The sequence below is a fragment of the Sander vitreus genome, chromosome 6 (assembly GCF_031162955.1).
Source record: "Sander vitreus isolate 19-12246 chromosome 6, sanVit1, whole genome shotgun sequence".
Taxonomy (NCBI): domain Eukaryota; kingdom Metazoa; phylum Chordata; class Actinopteri; order Perciformes; family Percidae; genus Sander; species Sander vitreus.
Window position 1 is genome coordinate 32,180,854 of NC_135860.1, and position 22,310 is coordinate 32,203,163.

Sequence of the window (22,310 nt, forward strand, 5' to 3'; positions counted from 1 at the left end):
TTATGCCATCCCTGTCTGAGGTGAAATTGGAGTAGGAGAGCATAAGGGGGAGTGTTAATGCACTTGCAGACCTTGAGGTTGGACCAGTGTTTTTTTTTTTAATACTAAGTGCAAAAAACATAGACAATCTTAGTTTTAATGGACTTGCTCCCCACATGACAAACTCCATAAAACACACCAGCCGTACAGAGAACTGACCTCATCCATATTAGTCACAAGAACAAGAAAAACAGGAGATATTTCCTGGGGGCAAGGATTAATTTTAAACAATTTTACATAATTCTCTGAGGTCAGGGCATTCATCAACTTTACTTCAGCTCTTTGACAGAGGATTAATAAAAATCCAATACTTTAATTAACCCTTAAAAGTAGGCTAACCCTCTTGCTCCTCTCCACAGGGAGGTTAACGGTATGGATAAGGTAACAGCAGGACAGGAGCTAGTATGTATACTGTGACAGTTGAGGACATTTCAGTGGTGTGATGCTATAAGTAAAATATACAGCAACCACAGCCTGTAAAATAATGGATAAAGCTTCTGGGCCTAAAAAGTGAAGCCAATGCGGAAGTGCCTTAAAAACCGCATTCTGTCTCATTTGCAGCAGGGGGGCGACTCCACTGGTTGCAAAAAGAAGTCCGTTGCTATACAAGTCTACGGGAAAATGGTCCTACTTCTCACTTGATTTATTACCTCAGTAAATATATTGAGTTTATGGCCTCATTTGCTAGTTTCAATTCTTCTTAAATTGAGCATGATGTTCATTTTGTAAATTATGGTCCCATTTATTTTAAAGTAGAAGATAATGCAGGGATGCTTTAGGGTCCAGCTACACACTGACCTGTCAATCATGATAGAGGCTAAGCAATGCTACCCATGGCACTGTGTACATTTAAATAGACCTGAACTTGTTTTTGGGTGTTGTCCGTGTTTTCGTTTTAAACTTTGACCCTCTCACTGTGTGTTTTCACTTTACCAAAGCTAGCTGGGACATTTTGATCGCCTTATTCAGTGTTCTGCTAACCAAGCTAGCTAGCTGTTGCTAGCGTTAGCTGGTAACTTAAGGGAATGTTTTCTTCTTTTCTGTAGCCTACTGCCAAACATGCAGATGAACGGCGGCAGTGGAAAACTGGGAGGTCCGCGTTTACTCTCTTTAGTGTTTAGCTTAGCGCTGTGCTATGGAAACTCAAACAACGCCGGGTCATCCTCCCCTAGCTCCAACCTCTCGCCATAAATCGTCGCATCTGGTTCCAAAAAACCAAGATCGCCAAACTCGAGGCTTTAAAAACGGCAGTCCTCAAACCAATGGGCGACGTCACGGATGCTACGTCTACTATTTTTATGTCTATGACAGCAATCCATTTGGACATACAAACAGTAGCTCCAAGGAAACAAGAACATGCTTACACATTACTAGACTCAGGCAGTTCTAAAGGGTTACATACAAGGTAAAGCAGGAAGTGCCAGCTGACGGCGTAGTACTGGACCAGATGGGCTGTGATGTGTGTGGAAGTGTGGGGGGCAAAGGTCACCAGAACATATGTCCCCGTTATTGCCAGGGTGCTACCTATAGGAGAAAGAGAGCGGAGAGTGATGAGATTGTAGTGAAATAGTTTTGTTTCAAACTCATATGTGATTGCAGAACTAGTTGCAAAGAATTTAAACTCGCCTGTTTTAGCAGGCAATATTCTCAGATTCTGGACAGCAAATATATGGCTGTTTATAATGAAGGTAATACAACTGTCACTCTAAAATAGAAAAAGAAATCTTGCTATACATTTTTTTTCAGATAGGTTGGTTCAACCTTTGAAACTGGCACTAGCCTAAAGATGATCAGTGCCCTTCTTTTTAGGAATTGAATAGTTTTAAATGAAACAAAGTATTTTACTTAAAAAGTTGAAACATTGGTCCAGTCTACATGATTATTATTCAATAATAACCATAATTGAAAACTTACGTACATATCTTACCAGCCTCCCTCAGTAAAATTCTAAAAATGAAGAATTAAGACTAACCTTGAAAAGTGAGCTGGTAGATACTAGGTACTTACTCTGTCAAAAGAATGACCTTTAATGAGTTTAAATCCTTTACTCTTGGGCTTGGAAAACTCATAGTTTACCTCATTCACTGAAACACTACCAAGAGCTGAATGGAGTCATTTTTAGTTTTCATCCATTTTTGTCACTCATCTTTTACATCTTATCTGTTGTTGGCTTGTATAAACCTTTGCAAACGAGGCACTGCTGAAAAACAAAGCTTGCTCAGTGATTTCCCCCTGTATAAATAAATGTTTCCAATATGTGGCTGCCATTACAAGACAATAGAGAGGCAGGCAAAACAATTGCTGATGATTTATCTAGGAAACCAACAGTATGCAGGGCTGTGGTGTGCTGATATAAATGTCCAATCTAGCAGTTGTGTCTCATAATGACCATGTTATTTTGGAGCAGACTCTACAAATTGTTATGGAAAACAATATTATATATATGAAATATATTTCCTCTGTCACAAGATTTTTTTTCTTCACACTGACATAATCTTCAAAGTCCCTTTGATATATCTGAATGTTACTTTTCAAGTCACAGCAGCAATCTGAGGGGACACGTACTGTATGTTCTTAATGATCGAGTGTTTGCTTACCAACAATGTCAGAGGCGCGCACTGTCTCCTTGAGGAAAACCACGGATATGACAGCGCTGGCTGGGAAATGAAAATACATTCCTGTTAGTTTAACCACCAATAGAACATGCCACAGTTCACATTCAGTCTACTAGAATATAACCTGACCTGGAACACAGTTTTATCTCCCATTTAACACGGTCTCGACATCAACTTGCTCTCTTTGGTTTATCACAATAACATACCAAACACGGCTTGTCCCTGGAGAATTAAAGGGGTGGTTCAGAATTTTGGACCTCATTTCCAAGTTAGCCAGTGTGTTATTTATCAGTGGAGGAAGTTTTCAACACTTTTCATCCAGTCCTTCCAGTTGCAGAGTTCGCTGGTGCTAGGCTAGCACAAGTCAACAGTATCTGCTAGCCTTCCATTAAAAGCAGTCTTACACACTCCACAGTACACCTGAGGCAAATAAATTATAACGCCAGACTATTGATATAAATGTCTGTTGATAGAATAATGTTAGAAATAAAACTACCCTTGCATCTCAATGATCGCATTACATTTTGAGGGACTAGTTTCTCGGCAGCGGAATTTTACTTAGCTACCACTTTCAGGGAAGCACACTCCAGTCGGGAAACCTAGTAGCTGCTGGCTTGGACATCAAGATACCGGCGGAGACCCTACTCAACTGGCAAATGTGTAGTGATCATTTTAGACCAGACGACTTTGAAAAAACCCGCAATCTAAAGGACCACAAGTCACTGACAACGAATGCGGTTCCATCCGTCTTTCTAGATGCACCAACAGCTACTGATGAACAGGTAATAACTTTCGGTAGGCTACTCTAGCTAATAAAGCTAGCCCCTTTCATAACGTCAGCCTAGCTGCTACTGATAGATTGAGACTGACAACGTTAGTGGAACGTTACTGTTCAGTACATTGTGGAGAGTGACAACGTTAGCTAACGGTATAACTACACTCTTGGTAGATACCTGGCTGGGCTAACCGCTAACTTTAGGTAATTGCTGACAGAAACGCCATGTAAGCTCGGACAAACTTGCGTGATTGTCATGTAAACCGGCTTTCTCGGTAGCCTAGGTAATATCACTCTGCCGCTGCTGTAGCCTATGCTACCAACTACATGGAACAAAGTATAAATATTGCAATACGATGCAAGGGTAGTTTTAATTCTAACATTATTCTATCAACAGACATTTACATCAACAGTCTGGCCTTATAATTTATTTGCCTCAGGTGTACTGTGGAGTGTGTAAGACTGCTTTTAATGGCAGTCTAGTAGATACTGTTGACTTGTGCTAGCCTAGCACCAGCGAACTCTGCAACTGGAAGGACTGGATGAAAAGTGTTGAAAACTGTCTCCACTGATAAATAACAAACTGGCTAACTTGGAAATGAGGTCCTATGTCCAAAATTCTGAACCACCCCTTTAAATCATAATTGTTGTTCAGACATTTTGTTTGTTTTTTTGTCATATTCTGGATTGATTTCTTTTTTGATGCAACAAATCAGTTTAATCACAAGCAAGATCAGATAATTAACTGAATATTGACTTGATAAAAATACCAATTACATTAATAGTGTTGCAGACAGACTGGCTGTATACATGTATATTATTATTGGATAATAGTAATTAGATTTTACTGTGCACTCATTTATCACATATATATTGTATGTACACACAAATCATGTGCATTTACACATACACACAAAACACTACTACTTACAATGTAAGTGCATGTCTGCATAAATAGATACACACACAATGCTTGACATGTTTATATTGATGAGCCTGATGAAAGCTGTCAGCTTGCTTAGATAAATGGAGCTCATTAGGACATCATAACACCAGCATCAAATTATGGCAAGATGTTGTTCCATGCCATATTTTTCACCAACTCATTCATCAATATCATTGTCAAAAACTGCAATGCTGAAAAACAATCAGTTTCACATGAGCTAAGGCTCAGATTAGTCTTCTTAATGTTTCCACGGGATATGCAATGAACCGAGGGGGGACGCATAAACATACAGCATTTGGCTGTCACAGAGACGGATAGTGAGACAGGCAGATATGCATGCCGACACACAGACATGCAGATAAACAGGCAGGTAAACAGATGGATGGCCACACAGGCGGACTAACTGGCTGAGACAGAAAAACAAACTAGAAGACAAATAGGCAGTGGACAGACTGACAGGGAGCCAAATAGATATGCAGGTGACGGCAGCCTGTCAGCGAAGAGGTCAGTTTACATAACACACTGTGGCTGACATGTTGGAGGTGCTCAACACTTAACACTATTGAGTACCACTTTTCTTTTTTAAATAATTTTCTGTCGTATTGTTTGTTATATATTCCACCAATATTTCAGCAAAGCCAGCTGTGACAGCTAATTTGCTGGGAGAATTTGGAGACACCTGCAATGAAGGACTGCCAGCCAGCCAGCCAGCCAGATGGGCGTGCCAGTGATGGCACGCAGACAGAGACAAATTGAAACATGGATGGAAAATACAAAAAAATAGACAGACAGGCAGTTTGAGTGTGTGTACAGGCTTTGCCACCATCATAAAGGAGATTGGCTACAGAACATAGACCGCTCAATATGCCCGAGACACACAGCGTGTCACGTATTGGATTACTGTGGTGTTGTGGCATGACAGACAGGTTCTCAATGTGGATGTTAAACATTAACTGTAGAGCACATTAGCAAATGCTTCCACCTGAGGGTCGATTTTAGGCAACGCTAATAAACCCTAGCCCAAGCCATGCTTTACTTTAACACAAAAATAGATTTATTATAATAATAATGTTCCTCAAGTATGCTCAGTGTCTGTAACTATAAACAAAATATTGCTGATAGAGTGTCTTTAGGAACAAACGTGTGAAACTAGGCAAGGGTGTGCATGATGCCCCGGGGACATTACTGCCAAATTTGAAGTTTATAAAGACTCTCCATGAAACAGTCAGTTGTTTCATACATTTCATGCGTGTTCGCATATACATTTATGACTCCTCCTTTGCCTCTGGGACCAGCTGGATCTAACACGTAACCATAACAACTCTGTACAAAGTGAGATTCACACAGCTTGATAAAATGAGAAATTTGGTAACCTCTAGGGAATACAGTTCTGTCACTGCTACTGTGTGTGTGTGTATCAGAATCTCTCTCTCTCTCTCTCTCTCTCTCTCTCTCTCTCTCTCTCTCTCTCTCTCTCTCTCTCATGGGAACCTCCCTTTGGGAAAACACAGCATGTCAAACATTCCTTTACCACACGGATACAACGTGAACTTATGAAAGCAGCGAAAGCTGAGCTGGCATCTTCCAGAGAAGCTCAAATACAAGAACTGTTGCCACATTGCAAATATTGCACGAACTATATAAGTTTGAAAATGTAATATTAGTTATTATTATAAAATCAAAAGTTCTAGTTCTGACCTGGAATGACAAACCAAACTTTCTAAAATACTTTAACAACCACGGTGAAATGTGACTTTTCACAATTGTCCGATGTACATTTCCTTAATTAAAGCCAAATATCTATTTAAATAAATAAAAACTTCACACAGATAACACATCTAAGTCAATGATACAGTGCTGCAGGTCTGACATCTACAAGCAATGCTGATGGAGTGTGTGAATCAGGTCTCTGTTTATTTCCACCATTCCAGCCTCCCTCCGTTTTTGCATGTGATGACATGGTATCTGACGGAAAGAGCTGATGCTCTGCTCCATATAACAGCATTTGGGATGAAGCTAATAGAGACCGATGGGCTCTTTGGATGGAGACAGTAGTTATTGCTCTCCATGGAGTGTCAGTGTGTGTGTGTGACATGCAGGGACAGGCGGATGACAGCAGCGTCATCAGTTCTCCCGATCCCGTCTCTTTCCTCCTCTGCCGTCTCTGTATAAATCTCTGCCTGTTGTCTTATTTGTCATATCCTTATTCTTTCCTCTTCCTTTTCTTCCTATCACCTCACCATCTTAGTATCCAAGATCACAGAGAAAGTGGTAACTGAACAATTACCTGGCATAAACTAAGGACAAGCCTCACTCCATCCCATGCTATTCGGTTTTGGAACAAACCTTGAACTGAAACGGCTAATTGATACTTCATTGGAAAAAAAAAAAAAAAAAACTAGACAGTGGGAGTGCTGTAGGGGCTGTATTTCTGGACTTGATAAAGCATTTCATACAGTAAATCACAATGTTCTTCTAAACTGTCCAATTTTTATTTATCTTTAGATGTAATCAAATGGGTGGAGTCTCATCTAACTATGAGAATATGCACCATAGTTAAAAACAAGACTTCATCGTTTGTTGATCGCTCTGTTGGTGTCCCGCAAGGCTCAATTCTAAGACCTCTTGTATTTAGCTCATATGTGAACGAACTGCCACTTGTATGCCCTGAAGTCGAAACCCAAATGTATGCTGATGACACTGTTATATTTGCACATGGTAAAGACAGAGACAAAGTGGCAGCCAAATTAACATTAGCAATGGCCAAAATTTCCGATTGGCTCTCAGAGTTTTGCTTGACACTTAGTACGAGTAAAACTGCTTATACAGTATGAACTTTTAATATAAGGAAAAATGGAAGTAACCAGATATTTTAAAGGGTGAAAGGATTCAGATTGTTTCACATTTTAAATATCTGGGAATCTTTATGAGTCTGACCTGTCCTTTAAAAAAAACATGTGAAGCAGGTGAGTAGCACTACAACATTCAATCTAAGGTTTATCTGAAACCAGCTACCCTTAGATGCAGCAAAACTGTACATGCACTCAATGATTTTTTTCACACATCTCATACTGTAACATAAGCTGGAAAAACAATACTTGCTCCGGTTCAAACGCCAACTCTCAATCATGTACCCATCACGCATACACGCAAACACTCTTAATTTTGGGAAATGTTGCTTTTGTTGCGGATGATGTTATTGTTGTTGTTGTTGTACACATTGAATATGTACTGTCTTGTAATTGTGTTTTTATTCTATAGTTAATCTTCTAAATAGAGATTGTATTTTCTGTTTCCTGCCAAGAGACTACAGACGTAAATTAGCTTATAGCAAATTCTGGTACAGCTAAGAAGCTGTGCACTGTCCCTGTTAAAGGCAGGGTTGGTAAAGTTGAAAAGCTAGCAAGATACCAAAGTCTCCTCCGGCCTCCGACCCACAGACGTGTACAGACGTACGCACCGCTGCGTCGCTGCTCCAGAGCAGAACGAAGGATCGCAATTTGACTTCATGTCTTATTCACCAGTAAGCAAACACCTCATATTATCATACCGAATGTTTAAACCAAACATGACTACTGTTAGCAATGCTGCGACAGCATTTCATTGGTTCTTTCCAAGCAGACCGCGAGGCAGTGATTGGTGGGCGTTTTTACAGGATTACAGCAGCTACAGGTGACAAGGAGTGATCTTTTTCACTCCTTTTTCAGAGCCCATAAGTTATTTATTGCTGTCAGGGTGTAAAGACCATTTCATACTATATATAATAAACAAACAAATAAATAAATATTTTCCTCTCAGCATCCTACCTCCTTTCTCCTCTCTTCTACCCAGTCTACCTCGTGTTTACTCACCCAAGGCCCCCTGTTGGAAAACAGGCACAACAGCACCACAGGAGGGGTGTGCGTGTGTGTGTGTGTGTGTGTGTGTGTGTGTGTGTGTGTGTGTGTGTGTGGCATCTCTGGTGGGAAAAATCTGCTAGACCTGGGTCTTTTTACACACGACTACAATTAGGCACGCATTTGTGTGTGTGTTTGCTCATTTGCCTACAGTGTGAGTCAGCGTGAGGTGAGAATGGAGTCATGATGGCAGACAGCAACCAGCACGTTTTCCCCTCAGCTCCACATGTTAGCTCTGAGGAGGACAGACTGTGTCACAGCTGCAGGCATCTTCCTGTCCGTCCTTCCCTCCTTTCACCTCTTCATCTCTACCTTCATTAATTCTTCAAGGCACACTCCAGCCGCATTTTATTCATGCCCACTCCAATGCAACACTAGTGTCTAGCAATTAGTGTTTTTTGTAGGGATAATAGTAATGATAGTAATAAGGAAATAAGGTCGTGGCTTTAAAAATAGCCATCATGTCAGCTTTACACACACTGGCATAGCAGTGAGAGGTAGAGACTGCTCACTGGAGCAAGTACGACACCACGCAAAATTGCAATGAACAAGAGGTTCCGCCTTCTTAACGAGATTTATGGTTTCATGCAGGGCTTTATTTAAACCATTCATCCACTTGTGAGACGTGACTATAGGAAAATCATTTAAAGCGTTGGGGTAATAGCTGTCATTTATATCCATGACTCACCACCACCTCCAGCGCGGTGAGTGATGGTTGGCGGGAGGTAAGACGTGAATCTGCTCAATATTTAACCTGCGTTTAGAGTGTTTGCCCTGAGCAGCTGCTAGCTGTAGCAACCAGGCAGGCTTTGTTTTGATTGGCTAATGGTAGTTCATGACAGCTTTAGTTCACACTGTGGGCTGTACAAATGATCATTGTTGGATTTATAATGTCAGAAGTAATTGGACTACCTTAATCACCCATATAATTTGAAGTGTGGAAATGTACATTATGTATTCATCTTCTGGGTCCAGTGCTTGATATAAACTAGGAATTGGAAGATATAAGCATGCAGCTACACACAGACTTGCTGTGTAAGGCTGTAAAGCAACAGTTGGAAGTTTCTTTTTGAAAGCAAGTCTGTGCGTCAGAGACTTCACTGAATGAGGTGAAGACCTATCATCAGCCTTCAGCCATCAGCCTCGTCAGCAAAGGTAGATGTGTAGTCGTGATACACAGGATGGAAATAGCACTACTACTGCAAATACCGCTACTGCTGCAAACACAGAACTTCATTATTGCACTTCATTTTCATGTCATGTTATTTGAAGAAGGTGCTGTAAAGATTTTGTTTTGTCCATATCTATTAACCAGGAGATGCACTGATATTTAAAACCATATAAGAGTACCACCACAAAAAGAACAGAGGCATTGTTGCAGTTTCAAGCTTTTGGTTGTCAACTCTCAACATTATGTAAACACATTCAGTTCTATAGAAGCTGTAAGACCAATGCTCAGGGAAGGCTTAAATTATAGATGTCCTAATATTTACTCAGATCATTTAGGTCTGTATTTTCGTATATTGTCGATTACAACCCTGGGGGTCGGAACCCTTTCAAGAGGTTGTGTGATATATATGAGGGGCCATGAGATGATTAACGGGACAGAAAAGCAGATTTATTTATCTATTATTTATACTATATTTATTTTATGTTTCTTTTTAATTAGATTCTTCCTAATTTTTTGACACAGATCTTTCAAGGATCTGTTCTCCCAATATGTTTCAGTAAATGGTAAATGGATCCATATTGGTATTGTACTGATATGAAATTGATTCCCAAAATTCCCAATGAAAAGGTTGTGATCAAATTATGGTTCAGAAAAACCTTGCAGTAACAATGTGATAAACATGCTGTTGACATGCCCATCTGTTACTGATAATGTGTTTGAAGAAAAACTCAAAGCTTGAAACTGCAACAATGGCTCTTTTTCATTCTTTTTTGGAGTGGCCATATCTATATAAAACTACATCACTGAGACTTTGTATGGACATTTTGGAAATGTGCAGTATCTGTACTGTAATAGCTCCAATACTGTATGCATTTGAGTGAGTCACACGGTGAGTCACACACAGGAGTAAAACCTGTCAGACATTCAGCTCATAATGTAAGTGCTTGGCATCAAGAGGACGTGTGTATGGCACGATCAGAAGAAAAACCCAGACTTCACGTGGCAATGCTTCCTGTTATTCCCAGAGAAAGCCACCTTTCTCCTGTCTTCATGCATGGATAATGTATGAGGGGAAAAAGGTCGTACTTACCTATGACAGACACACAGCCTAGCGGGGCTATGAGTGATGCTGGGGCAAAGCCGTAGGCTGCAAAGTTCCCCAGCTCCCCGACACCCATGAGAGCCACACCGCACCACCACATCACAGAGGTGTAGTAGGGCTTGGAGCCACGCTGAGATTGACGGACATGGGCATATTTCTGTCAGGAACAGAGGGAACAGGAGCCGGAGGCATCAGTCAGATTAAGCAGCTCTAATAACTGGAGAGTTGCACAAGACAAACATACACCATACAAATCATTTTACAGCCTTACAAAGCCAAATATATAACACTTGAAAAATAATGTGCACTTTAAGCGATAATACAGCATTACAAGCCATAACACCGTATGCTGATGAGCATATCATCTCAGAAGAGGCATGACACCAATTAAGCAAATCGATGAGGTGGGAAGCTGTACAAGGCAAACACAAATGTATACTTCATAATCATTAACAATTCTGTCTTTGCAAGCTTACACCGGCTAATGAACGATGGTTAATAGCCTTTTCCAGCACTTTTTCACATTAAGTTGATGCTGTCATGCCTGCTCAGTCTTACACACCCTGTTTGCTGCTGCCACAAACACCCCAGTTTCTGCACCTGCATCAAAAGAGGTTTTGCATGTGCTAAGCACAGTGTCATTTAGCAACAGACATTATTTTGTATTATCTGAATCACACAGTGGAAAAAAAGACATGATCATACCTCAGCCTCTAAAAGCGTTGTCTGGTAGAGGCTATAGAGGGTGTATGCTTGTAGTTAATGAATGCATTTACTCTCTAAATTAGTGCTGATAAGGCATCAGGGAGCATCATTAGTATTACAATCAGTGCAACAAATTTGCAGTTTGTTTGCAGTAATTAACTAAACAATTGTATTGCTACTCACAATAATAGATTGAAATACATTTCTGATGTTTAAACATTCACTTCTATTAATTATAGTTGAAACAGGCTTTATTTATTATAAAATACAAAACCATTTGTGCTGTCAGCTGCTTACGTTTACAAAGATCCTGATGAAAACATAGTCTGCTAAACATAGCCAACTGTCAGGAAAAAGCACTTCTTCGAGAGTAAAAAAAAAAAAAAAAAAAAGAGTCTTTACAGCCATTAAGTGCCTGCTGTGTGCAGAGTGCCTGCCGTACAGCTGGATTCCAGCGCTTCCTACCTGTATGTTGAGTGAAATGCTGATGAGGATGTTGCCACATATGGAGATTATGATTCCCAGGAGATATGTCTGTGGGAACAAACAGTAAACAGGCACAAGATTAGGTAACGCTCTACTTGTCAAACAACAACTCCAAACACCCAATAATACTCACAAAGTCTTCTCTCCAGCTGTCACATCTGTCATTTCCATGACAACCACAGAGACTGTTGTTCCATTGGTGCTCTGTTCAAAGGCACTAGTGTGTGTGTGTGTGTGTGTGTGTGTGTGTGTGTGTGTGTGTGTGTGTGTGTGTGTGTGCGCATGTGCTCCTGCGGAACAGAGGCTTTTAGCGTTTTACAGTATGATATCAAACTTTCATTTCTCACACACTCACACTAAAAGCAACAGACACATGCACACAAGCAAAAACACAAACACTCCCTCACCCTCTTAACTCTCACACTATATACGACACCTCACAAAGGTCCTGATGCAGGTTGGTTGGTACACAACTTGCACCCTGCTCATGACCCATAAGCACAGTTTTGGGAATAGAAGGCCGGTAATGTAGTGTGCATTGTTGGTAGAAGTTGATAATGTGGGCAAGATTATAGTTTCACAGCTTTAAATCAACAAAACTAAGAGTCTACCAGTGGCTCTGTGAGGCTGCACTTACAGGCACAGCTAAATGATATAACGTCAGCATGCTAACAGGCTGACAACAACAATGCTAAGATGCTGATGGTTGGCAGGTAAAATATTTACCAGGTTCACCATCTAAGTATATCATGTTATAATGCTAACATTTCCCAATTAGCACTAAACACAAAGTACAGCTAAAGATCACAAAATTCAGTAGGGCTTTATCCTTTGGAGACCGTGAACGTCTGTATAGAGTTTTATGGCAATCCATCTAATAGCTCTTAAGGTATTTCGGTCTGGACTAAAGTGATGGGGCGACACTGCCATCTCTCAAGCCCCGCAGCTAGTAAAGTTCTGGAGAAATGACGCCCTCCAAAAATGCCTTGTATAATGAGATTCTTGGGCAATATGGGCATCTTTTTGCAGCCAACTCTCAGCAGGAATGCATAATTGGTGTTTAAGTAATAGAAGGAGAAACAGGATCCATTCACTTTAAGTGTTTCAAGAATACGTCAGGCTGCTTTCCCCCATATGCTTGGAAAATTATTGCCAAGAGGAAATTTAATTTTAGGTCATAAACATACCGGTGGCTGTGGGCGGACAAAGTTTACAAAGAAATGAAAGCGTGCAGTGGGGGTGGAATGTGAATGATGAAAACCTAAAGAAAGAAACTCAATCAGTGTAGAAGAAGTAACAGCAGCCAAGCACATCCAAGTATTCATCCCTTGAAAAAGCATTATGCAAGAGAAAGGGAGGGTAGAGAGAAAAGAGAGAGGGGATATACAGTGATGGGAATTAAAACAAAGGAATAGAGGGGCGGAGGAGCTGCAAAATGAGAGGAAGGGAGAAAGAAAAAGTAAGAAAAAGATGGGAAAGAGGACATCAACACTAGATTAAAAAAAAAAATAGAAAGAGAGGAGAGAGAGTCAATTCTCAGGTCCAGCGATCTATTCCAAGAGATAAGACGGGCAGTCAATAATATCCATCTGATATTGTTGACAATGAGATAACAGCACTGTGGTCAAAGGCTATCAGAATGAATGGAGTGTAAATTAATTCCCTGGTATCCAAACACTGATCACTATCACACAATCCAGAGGTCGTCTAGCGTTTTCTCAGGGCACATTATTAGACATCCTTAGGGAAAATACGAAACCACCACTGAGCTGTCATTATAGCATACTCTTAAAGTCATTAAGCAAAGACCTAAGTCCATTCTTTGAACAAGAAAAATAGCTGTAATAGTCCTCTGATCTTTCTGTCAGCCCCAGACACCACGGTGAAGCATACAAAAGAACGCCAGATGAAATGATGATGGTAAAGTTTCTCGGAACACAGTTTGGCAACCTTCCTTTTAATGAGACCAGCAGTATAACAGGATTGCATCCTCAGGTGTGCTTTATCACAGGTGCAAAATAGGAGTTTGGAACTGTGTGGGTGAGGTGCAGGTCTGACACTGAACTTCAAGATCTCACATCCCAGCTACAGAACTGTTGTGTACTTCAGACTTTTAAAAACTCAGATCATGGGCGCCCAGAGAGCTCAGTTGGTAGAGCGGGCGCCCATATAAAGAGGTTTACTCCTCGATGCAGCGGGCCCGTGTTCGACTCCGACCTGCGGCCCTTCGCTGCATGTCATTCCCCTCTCTCTCTCTCTCTCTCTCTCCCCTTTCATGTCTTCAGCTGTCCTGTCAATAAAGGAGATCTTAAAAACATCTTACAAATTGTTAAATAATATTGTGTAGAACACTTGCATTGCTTCTTTGGGTGTACTAACTTTCACTAGGGACATATCAAGATAACCACATTTCTACTTGTTGGCAGTTCAGGATCAACTAAAATCAACATTTGCACTTCCTCAAGCCCTCCAAGGTCTTCGGGATACTGCCCTTTACTGCTTTACTGCTTACTGCTTACTTTAGATTAAATTCTAGAATTATTTTGAATAAAATTATTAATTTTCATTTTTCACTTTTATATTTATTTTCAGTTCTACATTTCATGTTTTCAGATTCAAAACTTTTTTTTTTTACGGCTTCAAATCTTTTTTTTTCAGTTTCAGATCTGTTTTTTTCAGTTTCAGACTTTTGGCCCTGATTTTGCGTAGAGGGCGTGGCTTCAACTCAGAGGGGCGTGGAATTATGAGTGACAGTGTAACAAAGAAGGCAGAAGACTCTCCTCAGTCATGTTGCCTTCAGGAAATGGTGTTACTGCCAGAACTATGACTGAATGCTTTCTATCCACCATATACATGTGATTTTTACTAAACAAACTGATGCCAGTGACAAAGTTCCATTTAAAAAACTGTTTTGGACAACACGTGGTACCAATTACACTATAAGAGCAATAAACTGTGCCAGATTGTGCAGTTCAGCAGGAACAATGACTTCTCCCACTTCCACGTACGACTTTGAATGTATGCACCACAGTATTCACTTGGCAGTCAGCATGGCGTCCACTCCGCCAAGGCAACCCCATGCGCCAGCGAACAGGTAAGACATGTGAAAGATATTAGCATTTTTAAATAGATACTTTGGGACATTATCCCCGCAGTGGCATTTTTTTGTCATTAACACATAAAGGGAAATAGGTGGACACCTGGACAAAGCTGGAAATGAAGCATCGCTAGCACTAAAGTTAGCATTAACTAATGTTAGCTTCACACTAGCTGGTGTTTTTACACTAATTTCAGTGTCCAGCTCAAGTTTTTTGACTTTAACGTGTCTTTGTTAACCTCTGTTTGTCAGAATGACCATAACTCGTCTTTTCATGTTTACTGTGTTATTCCAGATCTGCATCGCTAACTAGACCACAACCTGCACTAACTATATATTGGCTCTTCCCTACGTTTTAGCTTCTTACAGACTGTCTATCTGTGCATATTGCGTTATTACTGTTCTAAATCACTATCTGGTCCACAATTTGCAATATCTGTATTTTGACCCTTTAAGAGATGATACAGACTGTCTATTAATGTATACTGTGTTATCACCATATCACTTTCGCATATCCTTCGGCTTACTTACACCACACGTTTGTGCCAGCTTTGTAATGCCTTCTTAAACTGCACTTTATGTAGCCTTTATGTAGCATATTGTATTCTGTACTCCTGTATTGTATTGAATGTGAAACTGTATGTTGTTTCGCACCGTTACGCTTTTCTTGGCCAGGTCGCCGTTATAAACGAGAACCTGTTCTCAACGGCCTACCTGGTTAAATAAAAAAATGTAAGTGAATTTGACTGTCAAAACAGTTAATGTCCTTCTTACATTACACAATAATAAAAGTCATAATTTTTAAGAAGTAAAACATTTTGGATCCATTTTTACTTCTTCCAACCATACATAAATTCAATGTAGATTTACATATTGCTATAATATCATAATCCTACAATGAATCCTTGTGAAAACAAAACTTTCTAGATATTTTGTTGATGCTTTGGCCAGGTTGTCATCAAAAAGCAAACAAGTACATTTATGATTTTGTCCATTTTGAGATTAGTTGCTTCATGTATGTTTATTGAAAACTTAAATATTTTTAGCTTTTGATATAGACTCTAAACTCTGTTTGGAATCAGCATGGCAGTTATTTAAACATAACGGCCTTGTCCCAGACAGCTTTATTAAGGCAGTTTGATCTTCAGATAGCTTTTACACAGTGGCCATCGTTAATGACAAATCGCGTTCCGCTATGAACGTGCACACGTGTATTGTTTTTATCACAAACACGGTCGGTCAGTGAACGCGCAGTCGCAGCGGTAGCGTTGGCCGTTGTTTCCGGTAACGTCCTTGTTTGACAGAGTGCACGGACCGAAGCTTTGTGAATAGCATCTAGCTAATGACTAGCAAGCACTTTCTTAACACTGCTGCTATAAAGTGTCTTCCTTGAACGTACGCTGCAGAAGTAAGCACCCGGCTCCCTCAATTTGAGGCACCAGTGCTGAACGGCTTCACATCTCCACCCTTTTCCTCTCGTCTTCTTTTCATGCCCAGCACAATTTAGCTTTCTCAACTAAAGCATGCTCTACATGCTCCAAGTTTGATAAACTTTGCCTCCATTTTTTTTTAGCCGCTTTACCACGGAGACCACACCGCACTCTCGCTTTTCGGCAAAGACCCGCCCTACTTTGCATCTGATTGGCTGATTAGAACTTGTTTCATTGGTAGTTGGAAGTACGATCATTGGTTAAACCCAGTGCATCAAAAACAAATCCCATGTGGACTTTTACATTTTTTTATTTTAATTTTTTCTAAGCCCGACGGTCTGCCTGCGGCTGCAGGACCTGGAGCTCACCGCCAGTGTTTCAGTTTGACTGTTAAAAAGTGTTAATAAGATAATTAAAATGTATTTATTTAGAAGTGGGCTGGCTGGTTAGGTAGATAACGCTAGCATGCTATTCCACCAAGCTTCCATGCTACATAAATAAGTCTCTCATCTGGCGATAGAAACCCTGCTTCCCCGTTTCTGTCCACAGGTACAAATTAGTTTTGCACCAAATGTATCACCAAAAGTCTTGCAAAAGTTGCGGCGCGCAGAAGCGCCACTTCGTGATGCGAGAGAGCACATATGTGAAGTTGCAATGACTCGATTCGAGAGGTTGTAATCACTGAGTTGTGGTGGTGATGGAAAATGAACCCGAGTAAGTATACAGGTGCTGGTCATATCATTAGAATATCATGAAAAAGTTGATTTATTTCAGTAATTCCATTCAAAAAGTGAAACTTGTATAAGTGAAACTTGTATAATGTATACATTCATTCCACACAGACTATTTGCAGATACAGATATATTTCAAGTGTTTATTTCTTTTACTTTTGATGATTAGAACTGACAACTAATGAAAACCCCAAACTCAGTATCTCAGAAAATTAGAATATTGTGACAAGGTTGAATATTGAAGACACCTGGTGTCACACTCTAATCAGCTGATTAACTCAAAACACCTGCAAAGGCCTTTAAATGGTCTCTCAGTCTAGTTCTGTAGGCTACACAATCATGGGGAAGACTGCTGACTGGACAGCTGTCCAAAAGACAACCATTAACACCTCGCACAAGGAGGGCAAGACACAAAAGGTCATTGCTGAAGAGGCTGGCTGTTCACAGAGCTCTGTGTCCAAGCACATTAATAGAGAGGCCAAGGGAAGGAAAAGACGTGGTAGAAAAAAGTGTACAAACAATAGGGATAACTGCACCCTGGAGAGGAATGTGAAACAAAACCCATTCAAAAATGTGGGGGAGATTCACAAAGAGTGGACTGCAGCTGGAGTCAGTGCTTCAAGAACCACCGCGCACAGACGTATGCAAGACATGGGTTTCAGCTGTCGCGTTCCTTGTGTCAAGCCACTCCTGAACAAGACACAGCGTCAGAAGCGTCTCGCCTGGGCTAAAGACAAAAAGGACTGGACTGCTGCTGAGTGGTCCAAAGTTATGTTCTCTGATGAAAGTACATTTAGCATTTCCTTTGGAAATCAAGGTCCCAGAGTCTGGAGGAAGAGAGGAGAGGCACAGAATCCACGTTGCTTGAAGTCCAGTGTCCAGTTTCCACAGTCAGTGATGGTTTGGGGTGCCATGTCATCTGCTGGTGTTGGTCCACTGTGTTTTCTGAGGTCCAGGGTCAACGCAGCCGTCTACCAGGAAGTTTTAGAGCACTTCATGCTTCCTGCTGCTGACCAACTTCATGGAGATGCAGATTTCATTTTCCAACCTCGTACTGGTACCTGCACACAGTGCCAAAGCTACCAGTACCTGGTTTAAGGACCATGGTATCCCTGTTCTTAATGGGCCAGCAAACTCGCCTGACCTTAACCCTATAGAAATTCTATGGGGTATTGTGAAGAGGATGATGCGATGCGCCAGACCAACAATGCAGAAGAGCTGAAGGCCACTATCAGAGCAACCTGGGCTCTCATAACACCTGAGCAGTGCCACAGACTGATCGACTCCATGCCACGCAGCATTGCTGCAGTAATTCAGGCAAAAGGAGCCCCAACTAAGTATTGAGTGCTGTACATGCTCATACTTTTCATGTTCATACTTTTCAGTTGGCCAACATTTCTAAAAATCCTTTTTTTGTATTGGTCTTAAGTAATATTAAAATTTTCTGAGATACTGAATTTGGGGTTTTCATCAGTTGTCAGTTCTAATCATCAAAAGTAAAAGAAATAAACACTTAAAATATATCAGTCTGTGTGGAATGAATAATAATAATGAACATTATACAAGTTTCACTTTTTGAATGGAATTACTGAAATAAATCAACTTTTTCATGATATTCTAATTATATGACCAGCACCTGTATAAGTAAATGTTGCATTACATGTTTGCAGCTGTCATTGCGTTCATGTAAATATCAATCTACACATTTTGTGACATCTGTTTTTTTTCTTTGTGTGACTTCAAATTCAGATCACGTGTGCAAATTTTAAAATACACGTTCCGATTTTTTTGTTCTGCAAGTTCTCACATCGTATTCTACAAGCTCTCACATTTTGCACCATATTTACCTTCATACAGGTGGGGCCAGCTGGAGAAACATTAATGCACATATTCAGTGGACCGCATATCACATAAATAAACCTGGAAGCTTAGAAACTTTCTTGCCGTATGCGCCACTGAGCAACTCTCATAGGAATTATCCGGGCTCCGCCTCGAATCCAGGTCTTATAATACATCCATGGTATTTAGTCATAGAGTACTGGACAAATTGAACCTGATGATGGCGCTAGAGGGAAACTGAGAAGATCCCTAAAATGATTACAATTCACCCTGAGGGTGGCATTAAGGGGACTGAAATCCATCCAATAGTTGTTATCCAATAGATATTTTCACTTAAAACCCACACGTCAGTCTCATGGTGGTGCTAGAGGAAGTCAGGGATTGCCAAAATCAGTAGATTTATCCTCTGCGGAAAATAAATGTCTGTCCACAAAGAACAACCAACCGCTATTGCTATTCTTAGAGCCGTAGCCCACAATACCTCCATCCATTAAATAAAACCCAAGGTAGGTGGCCAGGGTTACCTAATATTATATTGTCCAATATTGTCCTGAAAAATACAATGACAATGACCGAGTCCCACATTTGCATCTCATTTTGGAATTTAATTGGGGTCTAATTTGCAGTCTTCCGTCAACATTTCTAAACATGACAGGAAAACACACTATCACTGTAACCTGTGGCTATATGTTTGGTGATACATGATGTAACACACCATTACCTAGGGTACCATTAGGGTCTGAGGGCGGCAGCGATGATACGGGTAGGTGGACGCTCCTCGTCATCAGATGAAGATTCCTAATCAGATGAAAATGACGGGTCACTGATTGTGGAGAGCCACAATCCGATTCTCCATCACTCATGTCCAAATCTAGCTTGCTCTAGCTTCTGGTAATGCAGCCACCTTGTCAAAAGATATTTAAACAATACGCATTGCTAGGCTACCGGCGGTGGTCTGAGCGCAGCAGTTTTTCAAGGTATAGCTAAAGTCATAGACTTATTAATGAAGTGAGAGGACGGCTGGAGCGCTCGCTCTCTGTGTCAAATATCGCCGCAGATGGGATTACATTGTAGTTAGTAGTTGAAAGCCCCCATGCGATGTAGACGCCAAGTAGAACTTGTAGCCTAATAGTAATTGTGTTGTTGTGTTTGTACGTTTTATGGATGTATGATGCTGAAACAAGGGGCCAGAAAATACAACTGAGGGGGAAAAGCCCCCTTTTTGCCCCCTCGTGGCCCCGGGTGCGCTGCCACGGGATCCGTAGTCTGAAGAAAAGAATTACAAAAGTCCTTTCCTCACTTCTAAGCACACAGTAGAGGTGAATAAATGACCAAAGACTTACCTACAGCCCATTTTCAATTGGTTTTGAATTATCTGACCATCACCCAACCTAATTCCACCCAACAACCCACTTTAAAAGTAAAACCCCTTGTGTTGTTCCCTCTTTATTGCATAACACAACTCATCTTCTCCCTACCAGCCTAATAAAGAGTTTAAGCCCAGTGGATTTCTGGGTAATTTTAAATTGAAAACCACCACATACACTCCTCTATTTCAAAGTCTTAATCTTCTGCTCACCTTGACTCCAAATCTGATGACTCCACTGACCTGTAGGTAAGCAGGATTTTGACTCCTGTGTGTGTGTGTGTGTGTGTGTGTGTGTGTGTGTGTGTCCCCGTATATGTGTGTGTGAATGTGTGTGATGCTTGTAGTGCATCAGAGAGGTAAACAGGATTTAGGAGGAGGAGGTGGGGGAGCAGAGGGGCAGCTCGATGATGAGATTCCTAGGGGACTGATATCGCAGCAAGGTAAAAAGTGTGTTTGTGTGTGTGGGTGGGTGTGCAATCATGGACTCCATCCTCAATTGTGAAGCAGACAGACAGAGACAGAGTGTGGTGGGCTGACTGTATTGTATAAGAGATGACTACGGCACTGTGGTAATTCATGATCAGACAGATGGCGTCATCCATCAGGCCAGCTGTGCTCTGTTCACTAAACCAAGATCAATAACCTTGTCGAGCTTTACAGGAGAGAGTGTAAGTGGCCTGCTGCGCTGCTGTTACTGAGCCAACATGGAGGCTGCTGGTTAATACGGAGAGGGCCAGGGGGCAGAGAAACAGTGTGTTAAGAGTGGTGGATGTACAGCCTGAGGATAGTTTATTCCGCAGACTTCACACAGGAGATGTAGCAATTTGAAGTGTGAGGAGGGATTCATCTCACCTTTCATTGGATTCATTTACGTTAGACTGAGCTTGCCAGAAAGTGAATTCAATCTAATTACAGTAACTTGTTACCCTGGAAATCCAGAGTTCTCGCGAGAGCACAATTTGAATTAGCTCAGCGAGTCACTCTGGCATTGAGTAATGATGCTCATTAACTATGCACTTGTAGCCGAGCTGCACCAATCACATCGGTGTATCTGATATAGGCGGGCCAGAGGCCAGCTAAACAGATGAATACCAGCTAGCTCCCCTGGTAGCTAAGAGTTTAATCTACCAGTTAGCTCCCCTGGTAGCTAAGAGTTTAATCTACCAGTTAGCTCCGCTGGTAGCTAAGAGTTTAATCTACCAGTTAGCTCCACTGGTAGCTAAGAGTTTAATCTACCAGTTAGCTCCCGCTGGTAGCTAAGAGTTTAATCTACCAGTTAGCTCCTCTGGTAGCTAAGAGTTTAATCTACCAGTTAGCTCCTCTGGTAGCTAAGAGTATGGGGCTCTGGATATGTCAGCCCGTGTATTGTTGTGATTGGTCGTAGTGTTATCCAATTGCGTGCAGTGAGATTTTCAAATGCATGCTTGGTGCCGCCCCTCAAATTGGGCCATTTTCATTACTCAATGCCAGACCCTTAATCTTCCGGATTTGGGTCTGGATTTCCAGGCTAGTAACTGGTTATATATTTTTTTGGTTTCTTTGTTGTCTAAGTGTTGGTGGGAGAGAGGGCGCATGCATATGCAGTGTACGGGTGGTCACAGCAGGAACCCTGCATATCACCAAGCCAGCGGGAGCCTAATGCTCTACCCACCGAGGAAGACAAATCCACACAAGACATTGTGTGAGAGAGGAAGATAAACAGGGAGAGGGAGAGGGAGCAAAAGAGTTTTCCTGTCACAGGAAGAGCAAACAAAGCAGGCAAGGCAGGCGAGGCTGGTACACTGGGAGTGCCTTTAGCTGGTGGCTTACTTAGCAAACATTACACACTTGACCTAAGAAAAGCAAGAGACTTTACACAACAAAGCTCCCTGTGTTGCATTGTACTTTTTCTCCTTTCTTTGCTATTAGACTTTATTGTACAGTCGCTGCACGGGAAAGATTAGGCCACTTCATATATGCAATGGTGGAAAGTAACTGTGTACATTTACTTAACTACTGTACTTATTACTTATTATTTGTACTTTAAGGTGGACTTTTCCTTTACTAATCCAGTTTGTGCATTTGATGAAGTCTTCAGTAAATTGTAGGATTGTTTCGGGCCAACCACAT

The 22,310-nt window shown here is 41.1% G+C and overlaps 1 protein-coding gene across 2 annotated transcripts in view; it reads right to left on the bottom strand.

Moving 5' to 3' along the window:
- nipal2 (NIPA like domain containing 2) overlaps positions 1-22,310 on the bottom strand; it is a 37,087-nt gene that overhangs the window by 5,986 nt on the left and 8,791 nt on the right. For both annotated transcript variants that reach the window (XM_078253787.1, XM_078253788.1), the window contains exons 2-5: positions 11,715-11,783; positions 10,533-10,701; positions 2,637-2,696; positions 1,442-1,563 (exon numbers count right to left, since the gene is read on the bottom strand). In XM_078253787.1, the coding sequence (XP_078109913.1) occupies positions 1,442-1,563; positions 2,637-2,696; positions 10,533-10,701; positions 11,715-11,783 (420 nt within the window). The remainder of the gene's footprint in view (positions 1-1,441; positions 1,564-2,636; positions 2,697-10,532; positions 10,702-11,714; positions 11,784-22,310) is intronic.